Source organism: Symphalangus syndactylus, chromosome 3 (assembly GCF_028878055.3).
Source record: "Symphalangus syndactylus isolate Jambi chromosome 3, NHGRI_mSymSyn1-v2.1_pri, whole genome shotgun sequence".
NCBI lineage: Eukaryota > Metazoa > Chordata > Mammalia > Primates > Hylobatidae > Symphalangus > Symphalangus syndactylus.
In genome coordinates this window covers 39,518,089-39,536,369 of record NC_072425.2, presented here as the reverse complement: position 1 = coordinate 39,536,369, position 18,281 = coordinate 39,518,089, and the positions used below count along the sequence as shown (strand labels likewise).

General features: G+C 40.0%; 1 protein-coding gene across 1 annotated transcript in view; it reads left to right on the top strand.

Moving 5' to 3' along the window:
• SLC44A1 (solute carrier family 44 member 1) overlaps nucleotides 1-17,986 on the top strand; it is a 200,291-nt gene extending 182,305 nt beyond the window's left edge. Inside the window, exon 16 of the mRNA XM_055271590.2 lies at nucleotides 16,415-17,986. Within this exon, the coding sequence (XP_055127565.1) occupies nucleotides 16,415-16,429 (15 nt within the window). The 3' untranslated portion in view covers nucleotides 16,430-17,986. The remainder of the gene's footprint in view (nucleotides 1-16,414) is intronic.
• The last annotated feature ends 295 nt before the right edge of the window (nucleotides 17,987-18,281 follow it).

Below are 18,281 nucleotides of genomic sequence, written 5' to 3'. Positions count from 1 at the left end.
GTGGAAGCTGGTCCCTCTGTACTGCACAGAAAGGGGCCCTCATGATCTCATGATGCGGGACTCCTGCCCTGACCTTGGGCCTCCTGCTCCATCCTTTTTTTTTCTTTTCTTTCTTTTTTTTTTTTTTTTTTTTTTTTTTTTGAGACAGAGTCTTACTCTGTAGCCAGGCTGGAGTGAAGTGGCACCATCTCAGCTCACTGCAACTTCTGCGTCCCAGGTTCAAGCAATTCTCCTGCCTCAGCCTCCTGAGTAGCTGGAACTACAGGCACGTGCCACCACACCCAGCTAATTTTTGTATTTTTATTAGAGACGGGGTTTCACCATGTTGACCAGGATGGTCTTGATCTCTTAAACTGGTGATCCGTCCCCTCGGCCTCCCAAAGTGCTGGGATTACAGGCGTGAGCCACCGTGCCCAGCCCCATCCTTTATCAGCTGCCATGAGACAGATCCCCGGATAGGACAGACCTACCTTATATGCTGGAGAATTGCTGTGACCATTTGGCTAATTAGAGGGCCAAATTTGCATTGTAAAATGGTACCCTCTAAATTATAATTCCCTGGGGGCAAAGCCTATTTTCAGTGTCCTACTTCTGGTCTGCGTGAAGTTGAACATTTTTTCGTACAAACTCTCAGTGGCACCACAAATTTAAATAAAGAAGGAATTTTAGCTTATCTTGTCTGCTGTCCAGAGTCAAACAAGTCTGTGGGTAGAATATCCAAGTCACTCATATTAAAAACTCTAGAGTTCTCCATCACACTTCCTTCTCCCCAATCATCTCCTAACCCCTAACAAGGAGCAAAGTTAGATTTATGTCAGGCCCTGTGTGGGACATAGTAGGTACTTACTGAATGAACAAAGGAAAAGTGGGAGGAAAGGAAAGAGAGAGGGAGACTTAGAACTTGAGTGTTTGAAATCTACTCTCATGTTAACAGTGTGAGGAAACAGCTCTTTTGAAAGTCACGTGGAAACATGTATTAAAAATCTCAAGAATAGGCCAGGCATGGTGGCTCAACGCCTGTAATCTCAACACTTTGGGAGGCCGGGGTGGGCAGATCACCTGAGGTCAGGAGTTCGAGACCAGCGTGGCCAACATGGTGAAACCCCGTCTCTACTAAAAATACAAAAATTAGCCGGGTATGGTGGCACATGCCTGTAATCCCAGCTAGTCCGGGAGGCTGAGGCAGGGAGAATCACTTAAACCCGGGAGATGAAGTTTGCAGTGAGCCGAGATTGCCCCATTGCACTCCAGCCTGGGCAACAGAGCGAGGCTCGGTCTCATAAAATAAAATAAAATCTCAAGAATGTGCACATTTTTACCCAGCAATTCTTTCTTTAGAAATGAAGGACATGTGAAAAGATTTTGCTGCAAATCAGACTATTGTTCCTTGTTATAAAATATTGCAGCCAACCTAAATACCCAACAATAGAGAATCAGGTGAATGAATTATAATACATCTACACCGCTTCTTCCTCTAACCTTTCCTATCTCTGTAAATAGTAACACTGTTAAACCAGTTGTTCAAGCTGGTAACCTAGAATCATTAAATTTCCCTTTCTTTCAACTTGTCATTTCGAGTCCTGTCATTTTCCAAAATATACAAGGAGTCATCTTATAGATGTATTCACTTAAGAGAGCAATAGATGTCATCAACCCTAAAAGCCAATCTATCAAGAAAATCTGAATGCTTTTAACGGTTTACTCACCATGAATATAGAAGGAAACATTGTTCAAGTAACCAGGTAAGTGGGTGTTGATTCCAACATCATGGAAGATGAAATTAAATTAATTGAGAGCCATAGGGAAACATGGACAAGGAAAAATTAAAAATAATAATATAGGGCTGCGTACATAAAACATATGTACAGTATTGTACTTTATGGATGATTTAAGAGATTTTTCAGAGTTAATTTTGATTAGATGCAATCAGTACAATCTTTAGATCCTGAACACCAGGCTCTCTGCTCTTGCCCTCCTCCCTCTTCCATGGGGTAAGGGGTCCACCATGGGATTAAGGGGACATGCCCCCCCTAAGCCTAAGACCACTCTCCAGAAACCTAGGACCCTAGAACTCCCTCCCAAGACAAGGCCTGTATGAGTTTCTTCTCCAGGTACTTCTTCCTAAGGATGGATACTGGCTGTGATTGTAGCAGGGGATGTGGCTGGAGCTTGCCCTTGTGTGCTCAGGTGTCCACAGGTAAGCGTGAGCAGCCCCTCCTAGTGTGGGTTTGGGCGAGGAGTGGGAAGAGAATGGGAGCACAGTCTTCCATTTGTCCTCTTGCCTCAGACCTCACTGATGTTAGTAGTCATCCTGAAAGCAATGTTTACTGCTAACTAGTCATACTAACTAACTCTCTCAGTCCCATATAGGATATGATCCCATTAGATCTCAACTTCAACTGTTATAGCTACAAAGGTGATAAACAATTAGTATTTTAAAAGATAAGCAAAAATAAGAAAATTGGTCGGGTACAGTGGCTCACACCTGTAATCCCAGCACTTTGGGAGGCCGAGGTGGGCAGATCACCTGAGGTCAGGAGTTCAAGACCAACCTGGCCAACAAGGTGAAACCCCATCTCTACCAAAAATACAAAAATTAGCCAGGCGTGGTGGTGCACACCTGTAGTCTCAGATACTTGGGAGGCTGAGGCAGGAGAATCGCTTGAACCCAAGAGGTGGAGGTTGCAGTGAGCCAAGATCAGACCATTGCACTCCAGCCTGGACAACAGAGTAAGACTTCATCTCAAAAAAAAAAAAAAAAAAAAGAAAGAAAGAAAATTAACTACACTCACATTTTGTTAACTTAAATAACCATGGTAACACCTTGCAGATTTTTAAACACATATATTTGGAATATATGGTAAATATGTATGTGGTATATATTCACATCTTAAAAACAAAAATGATTGTATTACCATAAAACCTACTTTTTTCACTTACACTTATATCATGTACAACATTCTATGTCAGTAATACCCATCGAACACACTATTTTTGATGACTAAATGGCATTCCATTATATAGACTCCTTAATGCACACGTACTATTGTACTACACAGTACTAAGCTTTGACATATACATTGTTAAACATGGTGCATACAGTTTGAAGGGGGAAACAGGTATTAACCAAACAGGAAAAAATACCTGAGCATAATTTGTAATGAAATGCCATAAAGCAAGAGAACAGAATACTGTGAGAGAAAATACTAGGGGTGCATAATGTAGTTGCAGAAAGATCTGTCCGAGGGAAACAAGTTTGGTCTTGAAGGATGACGAATTTGGCATGTAAAAAGCTGAGGAAGAACATTCTAGGCAGAAAGAACTGTATATTTGGGGCCAGGCGTAGTGGCTCACACCTGTAATCTCAGCACTTTGGGAGGCTGAGGCGGGCAGATCACCTGAGGTCAGTTCGAAACCAACCTGGCCAACATGGTGAAACCCCGTCTCTACTAAAAATACAAAAATTAGCCGGGCGTGATGGCAGGTGCCTGTAATCCCAGCTACTTGGGAGGCTGAGGCAAGAGAATCGCTTGAACCTGGGAGGCAGAGATTGCAGTGAGCCGAGATCGTGCCACTGCGCTCCAGCCTGGGCGGCAGAGCAAGACTGTCAAAAACAAACAAACAAGCAAACAAAAAATCCTGTATATTTGGGAGCCTTGAGGCGGAAAATTCTTACTGGAAAGATAGTCACTGGGACTTAGCGAGGCTGGGACAGATGAAGCTGGAGACCTTCCACGCCATGCAAGGTGTTTTGCATTTTCAATCTGTGTAAGTAACATGATCGGATTTATATTTTAGAAAGCTTACTCTGCCTGTTCTATGTAGGAGAATGGGTTGGGGCTCTGATGTAAGATGAAAGACTAGTTAGACGAGTATTTCAGTAGTCCAAAGGAGATGATGGGGACATATAGAAGAATATTTGTGTAATTTGGCCTTTCTATATAAACCATTTAATACTTCAAAATAAAATCTCCAATTTTCTGGGCTATGTAATGCATCACTAATTCCACTAGGTGGCAATGGCATAGTTATTAAGCAACACTGGAGAATTTCCTGGGGTTACTCAGTGCACTGCATTATTTCTAAGGTTATATTTTTTCAGTGTTTGATCCTTGATTTACATTGACATTTACGTTCCCTTTAAGTTCCAAAAATGTAATATATTTTACAGTTCTTGTTTTAAAATTATAATTTCAATAACTCCCTTGACTGGGAGAATGTGAATGTCTCTGCCCACACATTTTTGATTCCCCACTATTTCTTTGCATCTACTTAAAAAATAACAATAATAAAATAATATCAACTGCTATTTCTTGAGCACCTTTTAGGAGTGAGTTATCGTGCTGAGTATTTATATACATTACCTCATTTAGTCATGCAGAGTAGATGTATTTCTTCTCATTTATAGACAAGAAAACAGAGACTAAGGAAGATTGGTAATTTGCCCAAAGTCCCGATTATTGTCTGCCAGAACCTGAATTCAAGCCCAGTCTCTATAAACAAATTATTAAGTGGATAAGTTGGTAAACAAGCAAATAAATGAGTAAACAGGATGATTATACATAGATGAATTGAATAAATTGTTTGCTCATTATATATAAAATATTAGTTACAACCAAGTAAAAAATATAACCGAAAATATGCAAGCACGACAAAATAATATTCTCATAACCCAAAGATAAAGACAAGATACATATTAAATAATTTCTATCTTCTGTTTTTCCATTTTCTTTTTTTTTTTTTTCTTTGAGACAAAATCTTGCTTTGTCGCCCACGCTGGAGTACAGTGGTGCGATCACAGCTCCCTGCAACCTCCACCTCCTAGGCTCAAGCAATTCTCCCATCTCAGCCTCCGGAGTAGCTGGGACTACAGGCCCACCGTGCTCAGCCAATTTTTTGTATTTTTTAGTAAAGGCGGTGTTTCACCATGTTAGCCGGGCTAGTCTTGAACTCCTGAGCTCAAGCCATCTGCTCGCCTCGGCCTCCCAAAGTGCTGAGATTAAAGGCGTGAGCCACTGCACCTGGCCTATCTTCTCTTTCCCTTAACATATTAGAATTTCACAATGGTATTAAAACTTCCTTGAAAGCAGGACTGAGTTATAATATTCTTTTATTTGAACGTACTATATTCTATTCAATAATTGTCCTATAATTAAATTCAGCAATTTCCTCTCAAAATTAAGGGATTATTAATAATGCTATAATGATCATCTTTGTATAGAAATTGTTTGTATCTCTGCCCATTTTGTTAAGGATGCCTCCCTAGAACTTAAATATTTATTGGATAAAAACAAATTAACTTTTAAAACACTCTTGTTTCTGTTATAACCTGATGAGTAAAGTAACACATTTTCCTTTAAAAATATGTAGCAAATATTCCCAGAAAAGAAAAACAATGCTGCATCCCTCTAACCAGAATAATGACTTTTATGATTTTTGTGTATTTATTTCCTGCTATATATACATATTTCTATATCTGTAATAATTATCTATATATACACCCATTTTCACAGCTATAAAAAATATATACACATAGAAACTTTCATATCTTGCCTTTGCCATTTCACAATATGTAAGGTTATAGATAGATATTTTATATTTTTTATAGATTTAGCTATAGATAGCTGAACACACATATATAATAAACATGTTCCATATCATTAAATATTGTTCAGAAATATGATGTCTTTAATTTATTTTTTTATAGAGACAGAGGTCTCACTATGTTGCTCAGGCTGGTCTCAAACTCCTGGGCTCAAGCAAGTCTCCTGCCTCAACCTCCCAAAGTGCTGGGATTACAGGGGTGAGCCACTGCACCTGGCCTCAGAAATATGATTTTTAATAGTGGGAGTATATTCCCTTTTATTAAACTTTTATTTATAATCTTTTTATTATAGAGATATCTTTGACACCCTGCTAATTCTTTCCTTTAGATAGACTTCTGGAAAGGGAATTACTACATCAAGTGGTGAAAGTACTCTATGAATTTTGATAAATATTGTCAAATTGCTCTCCAGAAAGGCTCTACCAATCCTTTGTACTAAAGTCTATGAACGTCACCATTTTCCACATCTGGCAGATACTTATATAATCATTCTTATCACCTTTAATAATGATGGCAAAAGATGACAGTCCCTTGTTATTTTAATTTGTATTTTTTAGTAATTTATTAGTCCTTTATGTTTTCTCTTCTGTAAATTCTATATTCATGTCCTTTGCCATTTTGTTATTGAGATGTCACCATTTTTCCTACTGTTGAATAAAAGATTTTTATGTATTAGGGATACTAGCACTTTTTCAGTCGTATTAGTAGCAAATCTTTCTCCTTCTTTGTAGTTTGTCTTTTAATTTTGTTGGTGATACTTTTACCTATAATCTGTACGATTTAAATTTTTGATAATTTCCTTAAGCCCCCAAATCAGTAAATTTATTGATAATTCCCTTAAGCCCCCAAATCAGTAAAATAGTTACCTATATTTTTTATTTTTAAAAAATTATTTTCTTTTATAAATTAAGGTACAATTTATATTCTATTTTTAATGGTTTTCTTTTAATGGTTTTTTTATACTTATTAATAGCTAGAAATAATTTTGTGATATAATATGGAGTAAGGCCCATTTGTTATGTAATTTATTCCTTCCCCGATTGACTTGTGTGGATATTTTGTCATATGGAGTAGATCTATGATATTCTAAGAAGTATAGTTGTTCAGAGTTTAGTCTCTGTGATCAACCACATCGGGGTTCAGATCCTAGCTCTGCCATCTTTTTGGTCCTGGGCAAGTTACTTAGCCCATCTAATTCTCAGTTTCCCCATCTGTAAAAGACGGATTGTTGGGAGGATTCCATTATCCTGACTATGCAGAACAGTCAGCATGGGCTATGCTACCTAGGAAACATTCAGTACAGTATGCATTCACTACTAGAATCATGACTATGATATCGATGAAGTTATTCGTAACTTTTTTTTTTGGGATGGAGTCTCGATCCCATTGTGCAGGCTGGAGTGCGGTGGCGCAATCTCGGCTCCCTACAGCCTCCGCCTCCTGGGTTCAAGCGATTCTCCTGCCTCACCCTCTGGAGTTGGAGTAGATGGGACTACAGGCACGCGCCACCACGCCCAGCTAATTTTTGTATTTTTAGTAGAGACAGGGTTCACCATGTTGGCCAGGATGGTCTTGATCTCCTGACCTCGTGATCCGCCTGCCTTAGCCGCCCAAAGTGCTGGGATTACAGGCATGAGCCACCGCACCCGGCCAGTTATTCATAACTTTAATAAATTCTGATATTCTTGAATGGTGCAGGAATACTCACTTCAAACTTTTAATGAGTTACTGGGCATATGGTCAAAAAATAAAACAAAGCCACATTCACATCTCCACAGTGGCTGTTTGCTTGTCTCACTCACAGGTAAGTGATACACTTCCACATCCACAGGGCACACAATTTGTATCTTGCCTTAAAAGGAAGAACTGAAAGGATATAAAACCAGATTATCTCAAAGGTTAGAGTGATTTAGGAGTAGGGCTTTTCTGTATTTAATCTTTTTTGTTTGTTTTTGTTTTTGTTTTGAGACGAGGTCTGGCTCTGTCATCCAGGCTGGAGTGCAGTGGCACAATCACAGCTCACTGCAACCTCCACCTTCTGGGCTCAAGCCATCCTCCCACCTCAGCCTCCCAAGTAGCTGGGACTACAAGTGTGTGCCACCGTGCCTGGCTAATTTTTGAATATTCTGTAGAGACGAGGTTTTGCCATGTTGCGCAGGCTGGTCTCAAACTCCTGGGCTCAAGCTATCCTCCTGCCTTGGCCTCTCAAAGTGCTGGGATTATAGGCATGCACCACAACTCCTGGCCCTTCTGTATTACTTTAGTTTTTTACAATAATTATGCATACTGAGGGGAAAACAATAAAGATGTACCCTTGGAAAAAGTGCTCACCTCAATGAAGTTACAGATTAATCATCATCCAAGATTTAGAATTTATTGCAAATAGTAAAAACATTGACACTTAAATCTTCAAATACGGAGAAGCCTTTTAGGAACCATTTCAAGGTATGCAGAAATTTGGTATGATCTCAATTTTATTTAAAACTTCTTTCATATTTCTTTATGCATATGTATACCTTAATTATAGGGTGTAAAATTAGAAGTATATATATTTTTTGAGACAGGGTCTCATTTTGTTGCTCAGGCTGGAGTGCAGTGGCACGATTATAGCTCACCACAGCTTTGACCTTTCCAGGCTCCAGTGATCCTCCTGCCTCAGCCCCCTGAGTAGCTGGGACTACAGGCATGCGCTGCCAATGCCCGGCCAATTTTTAAATTTTTTGTAGAGACATGGTCCCTCTATGTCTCCAACTCCTTGGCTCAAGCAATCCTCTTTCCTTGGCTTCCCCGTACCTGAATTACAGACATGAGCCACCACGCCTGGCCCAATTATAGTTCTTATCATGTGGAGCTTAATCATCTATTACTAAATTATTTCATAGTTATTTTCTTTCTCTTTTTTAAAAAATTAAGATATCATTAACATATCATAAAACTGACCATTTTAAAGTGTTTACTTCATGGTTTTTGGCATATGCACAAAGCTCTGCAACTATGACCACCATCTGACTCTAGAACATTTCATTGGCCCAAAGAGAAACCCCACGCCTTTTAGCAGTCAGTGCCTATTCCCCTCACCCAGCCCCTGGAAACCAGTATTCTACTTTATTTTGCTGTGGATTTGCCTATTTTGGATTCATGTGAAAGAAATTATACAATATGTAGAATTATTTTTGTCAGCTTTTCACTTAGCATGTTTTCAAGTTTCAATAATGTTGTAACATATACCAGTATTTCATCTGTTTTTATGGCTGAATAATGTTCTGATGTGTGATATATTATATTTTGTTCATTCATTCATCAGTTGATGGATACTTAGGTTGGATTTGCACCTTTTTGCTATTCTGAATAATGCTGCTATGAACATTCGTGTACAAGTTTTTGTGTGGCCATACGTTTTCAATTCTTTCGGTTATATACCTAGGAGTGGAATTCCTAGGTCATATGGTAATCCTGTATTTAACTTTTTGAGGAATGCCAAATTGATTTACACAGTAACTGCCCCATTTTACATTCCCACCAGCCATGTATGAGGGTTCCAATTTTTCTACATCCTCGACAAGTGTAAGTTTCCATCTTTTTGATTATAGACATCCAGTGAGTGTGAAGTTGTATCTCAGTGTGGTTTTGTTTTGCATTTTCCTTATGACTAATGATGTTAAGCACCTTTTCATATATTCATTTGATGAAGTCAAATTATCTGTCTTTTCCTTGGTTGCTTGTTCTTTTGTTGTCATGACTTAGAAATCATTGTTTAATCCAAGGTCATACATATTTAGCCTTAAGTTTATCTTCTGAGAGTTGTATAGTTTTAGCTCATACATTTAGGTCATTGATCTATTTTGAATTTATTTTATATATGTCATATACGGAGTATATGCAGGTGTATATGTATGACATATTTGTAGATGTCCAACTTTCTTCTTTTGCATGTGGATATCAAGTTGTCCCATCACTCTTTGTTGAACAACTATTTTTTTCCAAATGAATGGTCTTGATGTCTTGTCAGTGTCCAAATCAATTGGCCATAGATATATAGGTTTATTTCTAGATTTGCAATTCTATTCCATTGGTCTACAGGTCTTAGTTGAGCTCTTGATATATACTGGCGTGAGATGAGTATATTTCATTCTCTAACAAGTGCCTGGAGTATAGCTGAACATTAACTGGCCCATGCTGCTTACCTGTCAGTTGGCATGAGTAAGAGATTGACAGCCTCCTCTGAGACATGAGGATCATAAGAAGGGCATGCACCTGAAAATAGTTTGTACCTCTGATCAGCTCCAAGAGTCTCCATAGAGACAAAAAGACAAATAAGGTCCGAATTCCAGTCCATATAGCTTGGCTAAAATAATTTGAAGCCTAGTAATTTTTAGGCAGGTATAACTCATACACCCATGTCAGCACCCTGAAATTCACCTGATAAATATTTATGGAGTCCCTATTCTGTGCTGTGTACAACAAAGCAGCTTTAATTTGAGGAGTTTTATTTCCTGGCATTCTTCCAACAAACTACTTGCAGCAAAGTTGCCAAAGACAGTAAGCTGATTGTATGAAGGTATCATTATTTATTTATTGAGACAGGGTCTCACTCTGTCGCCCAGGCTGTAGTGCAGTGGCGCAATCTTGGCTCACTGCAACCTCTGCTTCCTGGGTTCAAGCAATTCTTGTGCCTCAGCTTCCTGAGTAACTGGGATTACAGGCATGTGCCACCACTCTCGGCTAATTTTTTTATTTTTAGTAGAGACGGAGTTTCACCGTTTTGGCCAGGCTGGTCTCGAACTCCTGACCTCAAGTGATCCGCCCACCTCAGGCTCTCAAAGTGTTGGGATTACAGGGGTGAGCCACTGCATCTGGCCTGAAGTTATCATTGTTATAGGCCAAAAACAGTTGAATGGTGGCTCTTATTTTTGAAAAGTTGATTTATAGCCCTTCTCTTTGTCAATAATTAGCCAGTAGGCCAACTGTCTCTTCAAGCCACTCCTTGTTAAAGGTAATACAACCTTATCATTTGTGTATAACGGAATGTTTGGTCTTTCTATTTTGGTTTATTGAAGGTAGGAGTGGCGAGATAGCTGCAGGATTGCATTAAATTTATCCAAAATGATATTAGGTTAACATGCAAGTTGTAAAGAAGGGAAGCAGAGACAATTATTCCCTGGGCCTGGAAGCTTCATCCTTCTGCCTTTAGGGACCAAAGCTTTGTTGCCATATGGTCTGCCATAACAATCCAAGATTAATCCCTTTCTTCCTGTTTAGTGGTGCCAGAGATCCTAGAAGAGCAAGGTATAGTTTGTGTCTGGTAATGTTTAATCTTGATGACAGCTGGCACAAGAAACATAACCCTGAACCTTGGAACAAAGATGGTTTTCTGCTCAGTGCAAGTTCTATTGCAGCGTATTACAGCAAGCTCAGAAAGATAGCCAGACTTCTAAATTACATTATTCCTTTTTAAGTTGCTAAAATTGAGGCTGAGGCAGGAGAGTCGTTTGAGGCTTCCATTTGACACTGTAAAAAATAAGAACTTCAGTTCATCAAAAGGAGCCATTAAAAGAGAGAAAAGGCAAGCCACAGACTAGAAAAGGATATTTGCAAAGTACATATTTGGTAAAGGACTCCAAACTAAAATTTATAAAAACTTTTACAAATCGCCGGGCGCGGTGGCCTACTCCTGTAATCCTAGCACTTTGGGAGGCCGAGGTGAGGGAGGTGGATCACCTGAGGTCAGGAGTTCAAGACCAGCCTGGCCAACGTGGAGAAACCCTGTCTCTACTAAAAATACAAAAATTAGCCAGGTGTGGTAGTGCAGGCCTGTAATCCCAGCTACTCGGGAGGCTGAGGAAGGAGAATTGCTTGAACCCAGGAGGTGGAGGTTGCAGTGTGCCGAGATCACCCCACTGCCCTCCAGCCTGCGTGATGGGAGCAAGACTCCATCTCAAAAAAACAAAGAGAAACTTTCGCAAATCAATGAGAAAATGGCAACCCAAATGGATGACAGATTTAAATGGGTACCCCACAAAAGGGGATAGCCAAAAGGATAGAGCATATGAAATGATGCTTAACATCTTCAGACACCATCCCCTACTCTGTGCAGTCAGGCAACTGCCTTTTCTCATCCTCAGCAGACAGAGAGATATTCTCTGAAGAGGTTAAGACAGATCTTAAGGGCGGAGCATCCAAAACAGAGGTATCATATTAAGTCAGGGGGATTAAGACACTGCTCCCCCGCCCGCTGCCGCCCCACCCCACCACCCCGCCCCGCCCGCCTCACCCCCCCAGGCCCGACCCAGCTCCTAGAATTCTCACAACCAGGCCTTCACCCACCAAGCAGGAAACTGAAAAATATTCTCCAGGGAATCTGACCAGCCTAAAGGAAAATGCCTGAAGATGCTCACACAGGGGGTTCTCTAGCTAGAAAGTCCAATCAAGTCGTTATACAGTGAAGCATTTCAATGACAAGATCTACCCACGAATAAAAACTTCCAATTAGTTTTAGTGCTGCTTTCTTAAGTAAGAATTACCAGACCCTTGGGGCAAGTCTCTACCATGAAAGACAGAGATCAAAACAAAGAGAAAGACAACAACAAAGCAACTTAGAGGAAACAGACTATAAGGAAGAAGAAAACTGTAAATTACTAAACTCAGATAATAGAAAGGATTGTGATCAAAAAACTAGTTTGCTATTTAGGCTGGTCGGTGGCTCATGCCTGTAATCCCAGCACTTTGGGAGGCCAAGGCGGACGGATCATTTGAGTTTAGGAGTTTGAGACCAGTTTAGCCAACATGGTGAAACCCCGTCTCCGTTAAATAAATACAAAAATTAGCTGGGCATGGTCATGCATGCCTGTAATCCCAGCTACTTGGGAGGCTGAGGGAGGAGAGTCATTTGAACCCCTGGAGACAGAGGTTGCAGTGAGCCGAGACTGCACCACTGCACTCCAGCCTGGGTGACAGAGCGAGACTCTGTCTCAAAAAAAAAAAGGAAATAAAAAATAGTTTGCTATTTAAAAGAGAAAGATTCAGAGAACAAAAAAATTTAAAATAGAAAAAAGCGTAAAACTCATAGAAGGGTTGAAAGATGAATTTGAGGAAGTCTCTTAGAAAGTAGGGCAAAAATAAGATGGAAAAGATGAAAGTAGAGATTCATTCCAGGGGATTCAATATCCACATAATAATTCCTTTATACCATACATTTATAGAAGGAAAACTTGTTTGGACCAGTTAATTAGATGTAGTCTTGGACTTCAAGTTGGAGAAGGATGTTCTGGGCTCCCAAGGGATCTGACACAAAGAGAAGATTCAGGAAGCTTTGAACTGAATCTTTCAGTCACTCATTGGGATGAGCTAGATTATGCTGTGAGTTTTCATGTTCACGGGTAGTAGGAAAGACAGAGCATCCAAGTGTAATGAAATCACATTTATCAGACTGTATACTTTAGTCTTAAGGGTTGCATTTAGCTTTTTAAATAATATTTTAAAATTTAAAAACAGGAAGAGATCCAGGCACAATGGCTCATGCCTATAATCCCAGCACTTTGGGATGCCAAAACAGGCGGATTGCTTGACTTGAGCCCAGGAGTTTAAGACCAGCCTAGGCAACATGGTGAAATCCCATCTCTACAAAAAATACAAAAAAAGCAACCAGGTGTGGTGGCATGGGCCTGTAACCCCAGCTACTCAGAAGGCTGAGGTGGGAGGATCGATTGAGCCAGGGAGGTCGAGGCTGCAATGAGCTGTTATCGTACAACTGCACTGCAGCCTAGGCAACAAAGCAGGAGTCTGTTTCAAAAAACAAAAAGAAAGAAAAAAAAAAAGGAGGAAAGCTGAATATAATATAGTCTCCTGGATAGGATTGTGGAACTGAAAAGGACATCAGAGAAAATTAATGAAATCTGAATAAAGTATGTGTTGTGCGTGCGCCTAATTGAAGAGACTACCCAAACAGGCTAAGTGTGAGCAACAAGGCTGTTGCAACAAGGCTAGGTGCAAGTGGGCTGAGTCTGAGAAAGAGTCAGCAAAGGGTGGTAGGAGTGGAACTGGCTTTACAGGTTTGGGGTAGGTAGTGGAAAGTTACAGTTAGGGGCCATTTTTTGGACAGGGGAAGAATGTCACAAGGTGCATAGTTATGAGGTGGGGGGAGGTCACAAGGCACGATATCACAAGGTTGATTAGTTAGGATAGGGCAGGAACATATCACAATGGTAGAATGCTGCAAGGTCGGTTAATCAGTTAAGGCAGGAACTAGCTGTTTCTTCTTCTTTAGTGGTTCTCCTGTTGCTCCAGGTTTTGTGACTCCAGGAGGCCTGTATGTGTGGGTCACAGGGGTCACAATGGCTCGACCATGGTGTAGCCTGTTCAGAGGACCTTACAGTATGGAGTTTAGCTAATAGCTGTGTACCAGTGTTGGTTCACTAGTTGTGACAAATGTATCATAGTAATGTAAGATGTTAGCAATAGGGGAAACTAGGCATGAGGTAGATGGGAACTCTATATTATCTTTGCAACTTTTCTGTAAACCTAAAACTATTCTAAAATTAAAAAGTTTATTTGGCTGGGTGTGGTGGCGCATGCCTGTAATCTCAACACTTTGGGAGGCCAAGGCTGGCAGATCACCTGCGGTCAGGAGTTCGTGACCAGCCTGGCCAATGTGGCGAAATCCCGTCTCTACTAAAAATACAAACACTGGCCTGGCGTGGTGGTGTGCACCTGTAATCCCAGCTGCCCAGGGGGCTGAGGCAGGAGAATCGCTGGAACCCGGCAGCAGAGGCTTCAGTGACCTGAGATTATGCCACTGCACCCCAGCCTGGGTGACAAAGCAAGACTCTATCTCAAAAACAGAAAACATAAAAAAGTTTATTTAAATACAAAAATAGGAGGAAAGAACTTTTATCTTAACATCAGACAAATCACAACTTTGGCATAAGCCTAGTGACTAGGCCACATGACCATAACCAAGCAACAATCAGTTGGATGTCAGCCCAATCATAGGTCCTGTTATTTTCAGTAAAGGGGAAAAAAATCATGAAAGGTGAAACTGCAAGTCAAAGTATGTAAAATCATAAAAATGGAGTAGCATGTGGCATGGAGCTCCTATAGTCCCAGCTACCGAGGAGGCTGAAGTGGGAGGATTGCTTGAGCTCAGGAGTTTGAGGTTACAGTGAGCTATGATCACGCCACTGCACTCTAGTCTGGGCGACAGAGCAAGACCTTGTCTCAAATAAATAAATAAAATGAAAATGATAAGACAGCAAAGTTTAGATGAGGTATTGTGGAGAATAGGAAGCCATTGCTAATTTCTTGAGTGAGGAACTAATGTGGCAAAAGCAACAATTTAGGGATTTATTCTATCGGCAACCTGCCAAATGGATTGAAGTTGGGAAAAATCTGAGGTGGGGGGATCAGCAATAACTGGCATGTACTAAAATCTCAAGACTAAAACCCTAAAATGAAACTTTTGGTAAGGGTTTCAAGCAATGTTATTCTTAGTGCCACATGTGACCTGTTTTAAGCACCTGGAGACAAGCAGAGCCTCTTGTGGAGACGGATGTATCAGATCTTCACCTGACTTCATTAGATATCTGAATCATTGAACTATTTCATATTCCCTTCTTCCAAGTCCAAGCTTTCCTGGCATCTTGCGGTTAGGACTGTATCTTGTTACTTGTGCTTATCCTGCAGTGGCTCTGGGCTTGTTTGATAATCAAACTGAGCCTACCCTTATTTTTAATTTTTAACCCATCCTAATGGGGCTTTCTTATTTGGAAATGATTTTAAACTTACAGAAAAGCTGCAAGAATAAGAATGGTACATAGAACACCATGCTACATGTTGTTACACCTTTGTTAAACATGTATTTTACCCCATATGCTCATCCATTCTCTCTCTATATCTATCTATCTAGATCTCAATATCTATCTATAGATATAGATATCTATAGATAGATGTAGATATATCTAGCTATTGAGATCTAGATAGATAGTTGTCTAGATAAGTATCTAGATAGATTGATATAGATATATACAGAGAATATTAGGTCCATACTCTCTCTATATATATACACACATATCTATTAGGTATATAGTATATACCTAATACTTTTGGGTCATTTGATAATAATGTATATACCTCATTGCCCTTTAGCCCTAAGTACTTCAATGTGTATTTCCTAGGAATAAGAATATCCATTTAAAGAACCACATTATACTTCTTATCTTCAGTTCATTTACTTAGTCACTATTTCTTGAATTGAACCACTGCTAACAGAATTACAGGAGTGAAAAATTCAAAGTTTCATTTGCATTTCAGGTTTTGGTCTCTGAGAGTATCATAGAATCAAGTTTTGCAGATTAGCTTTGAGTTTAACTCATCATGGGTTTGTTTGATTCAGTTCAACTATTCTAAAATCCTCTTTGTCAAATAATAATACTAATGCCAACAATGGCAAACACTAATCTAGCCCTCCTCGCTATGTGTCAGACAGTGTTCTAAGTATGTTGTGTTTACCAATGCATTTAATCCTTACAACAACCTTAAGGAAACCGTAATTATCTCAATTTTATACATTGGGAACCATAGGCACAGATTTTAAATAACTTGTGCATGAATACACAGTTGATAAGGGGATCTCTCGGATATCTTTTTAAATTTGTTAATCTGTATGTGTGTGTGTGTGCGTGTGTGTAGCCTTCTTACATTTCTATGTTTTCTTTAAAGATAATCCCACACTATTTCTAGTTATTGATTACTTCTCATTGTGTCATGTTCCCCTAGGACAGAAGCATTCATTTTCTTGATGTGTTGATTTTTCAGCTGAAGAAAAGGTGACTGGTCTCATGAGCCCGGAAGAATGAACTCAGAGGAGGTTGTTTACATGAGGTTCTCCCACTCACCAGCTGTTGAGAGTCTGCGATTATGAAGAGCAGGATCTTATTACTTCAATGAAAGCATGTAACAAGGTTCTCAAACCACCAACAGCCAAGTGGATTTGGTACAGTGCGGCTGTCTAATAAATAATCAAAAGCATTTGATAGAAATCTGTCTTGCAACACTGTCTTCACATTTAATGTTGCTTTCTCTTCTAGCCTCGGGGATGTTTAAATGATTCCTTTTTCTCACTCTAGTGCCAATACTGGCCTGAAGGCTAGATCCCCAGCGAAATTCTTGTTCAGGCTGGGTCTGTCGACTTTGACTCTGCTATTTATAGAGCCAATGTGGGTTAATAACTACTATTTATTGAGTGCCTGTTCCATGCCAAGCATTAGGCTGGTGCTTTACATACGTTTAATCCTCACAATAGCCCTGTAAGGTTGCACCTATTATCTCCACTTTGACCACGAAGAAACGGAGACTCAGAGAGTTTGTGTGCTATGTGTAAGATCACACAGTTGCCAGAGTCAGGATTCAAATCTAGTTCTAACTCCAAAGCTCTCCACACTAACATTGTTTTGCTTATTATTGCTCCAAAGATAATTAGCCCAACACCTTATCAATGCTATACTTCCTCTCATGATGGCAGTGTATGTATGTGGGAACTGTCTGAGATGGAGGACCAGGGAGTCTTTAGAAGCACAAAAGAATCACAGAATTATCTTCCAAAAAAATAACACAATATTCTTTGAGATCAGGAGTTGATAAAATATGGCCCCCAGCTATTTTTGTAAATAAAGTTTTATTGGGAACACAGCCACACCCAATCCTTCATGTTTATGGATGCTTCTGCCCTACAGTGATTGAGTTGCATAGTTGTGACAGATTCCATATAGCCCCCAAAGCTTAAAATGTTGACTATTTGGCCCTTTCACAAAAAGTGTGCCAACCTCTGTTTTAGATAACTTTGGAAGAAAGTCAACCATCTTCATTCAGGCCAATGTATTATTTTTTTCCATTTGACCGAAAAAGTACTTAAAGATTTATAATGCTAAGGTAACTACTGTATTTTAATGGTGGTGGTGGTGGTGGTGGTGGTGGTGGTGATGGAGTGGGTGGTGAGGGGGGCTGTAGGGATCTAACCAGGAAAGGGAAGGGGCAGGGAATAGGAGAGGTCTGGGCCTCTGGATCCGCAGTCAACTCCTCACCCCAGACTCCTCCCACTCATGTCCTTCCTATTTCTCCTGCCAAATCAACTGTCCTAAAATAACTTATTGCTCATAAACATGCAAGTGGCTTCCCCCACACAACATGCTCAGAACCCAACACCTTGGCCTGGAATTCAGAGACCATTACAGTTTGACCCCTATTAATCTCTCTCTCCACCCACTTTTTCCCTTTTCCTTTTTTTCATCATGAGGAAATCATGCCAAATTTGAGTTTATATATCAAAGCCAATTTGCTTGTCTTTGATTCACTTTTATGTAGCAGAAAAATAAACATATACTACTTGTAGGTGTTTGTTTTAGTCCTTTCTGGTGGCTATAACAAAATACCACAGACTGGGAGGCTTACAAACAACAGAAATTTATTTCTCACAGGTCTGGAGGCTGGGAAGTTCAAGATCAAGGTGCTGGCAGATTCAGCATCTTGTGAAGGGCTGCCTCCTGGTTCACAGATGGAACCTTCTCACTTCATGCATCCCCACCTGGTGGAAGGACTGAGGGATTTCTCTCAGGACTCTTTCATTCATGCCATTCATGAGGGCTCTGCCTCTGACCTAATCACTTCCCAAAGGCCCCACTTCCTA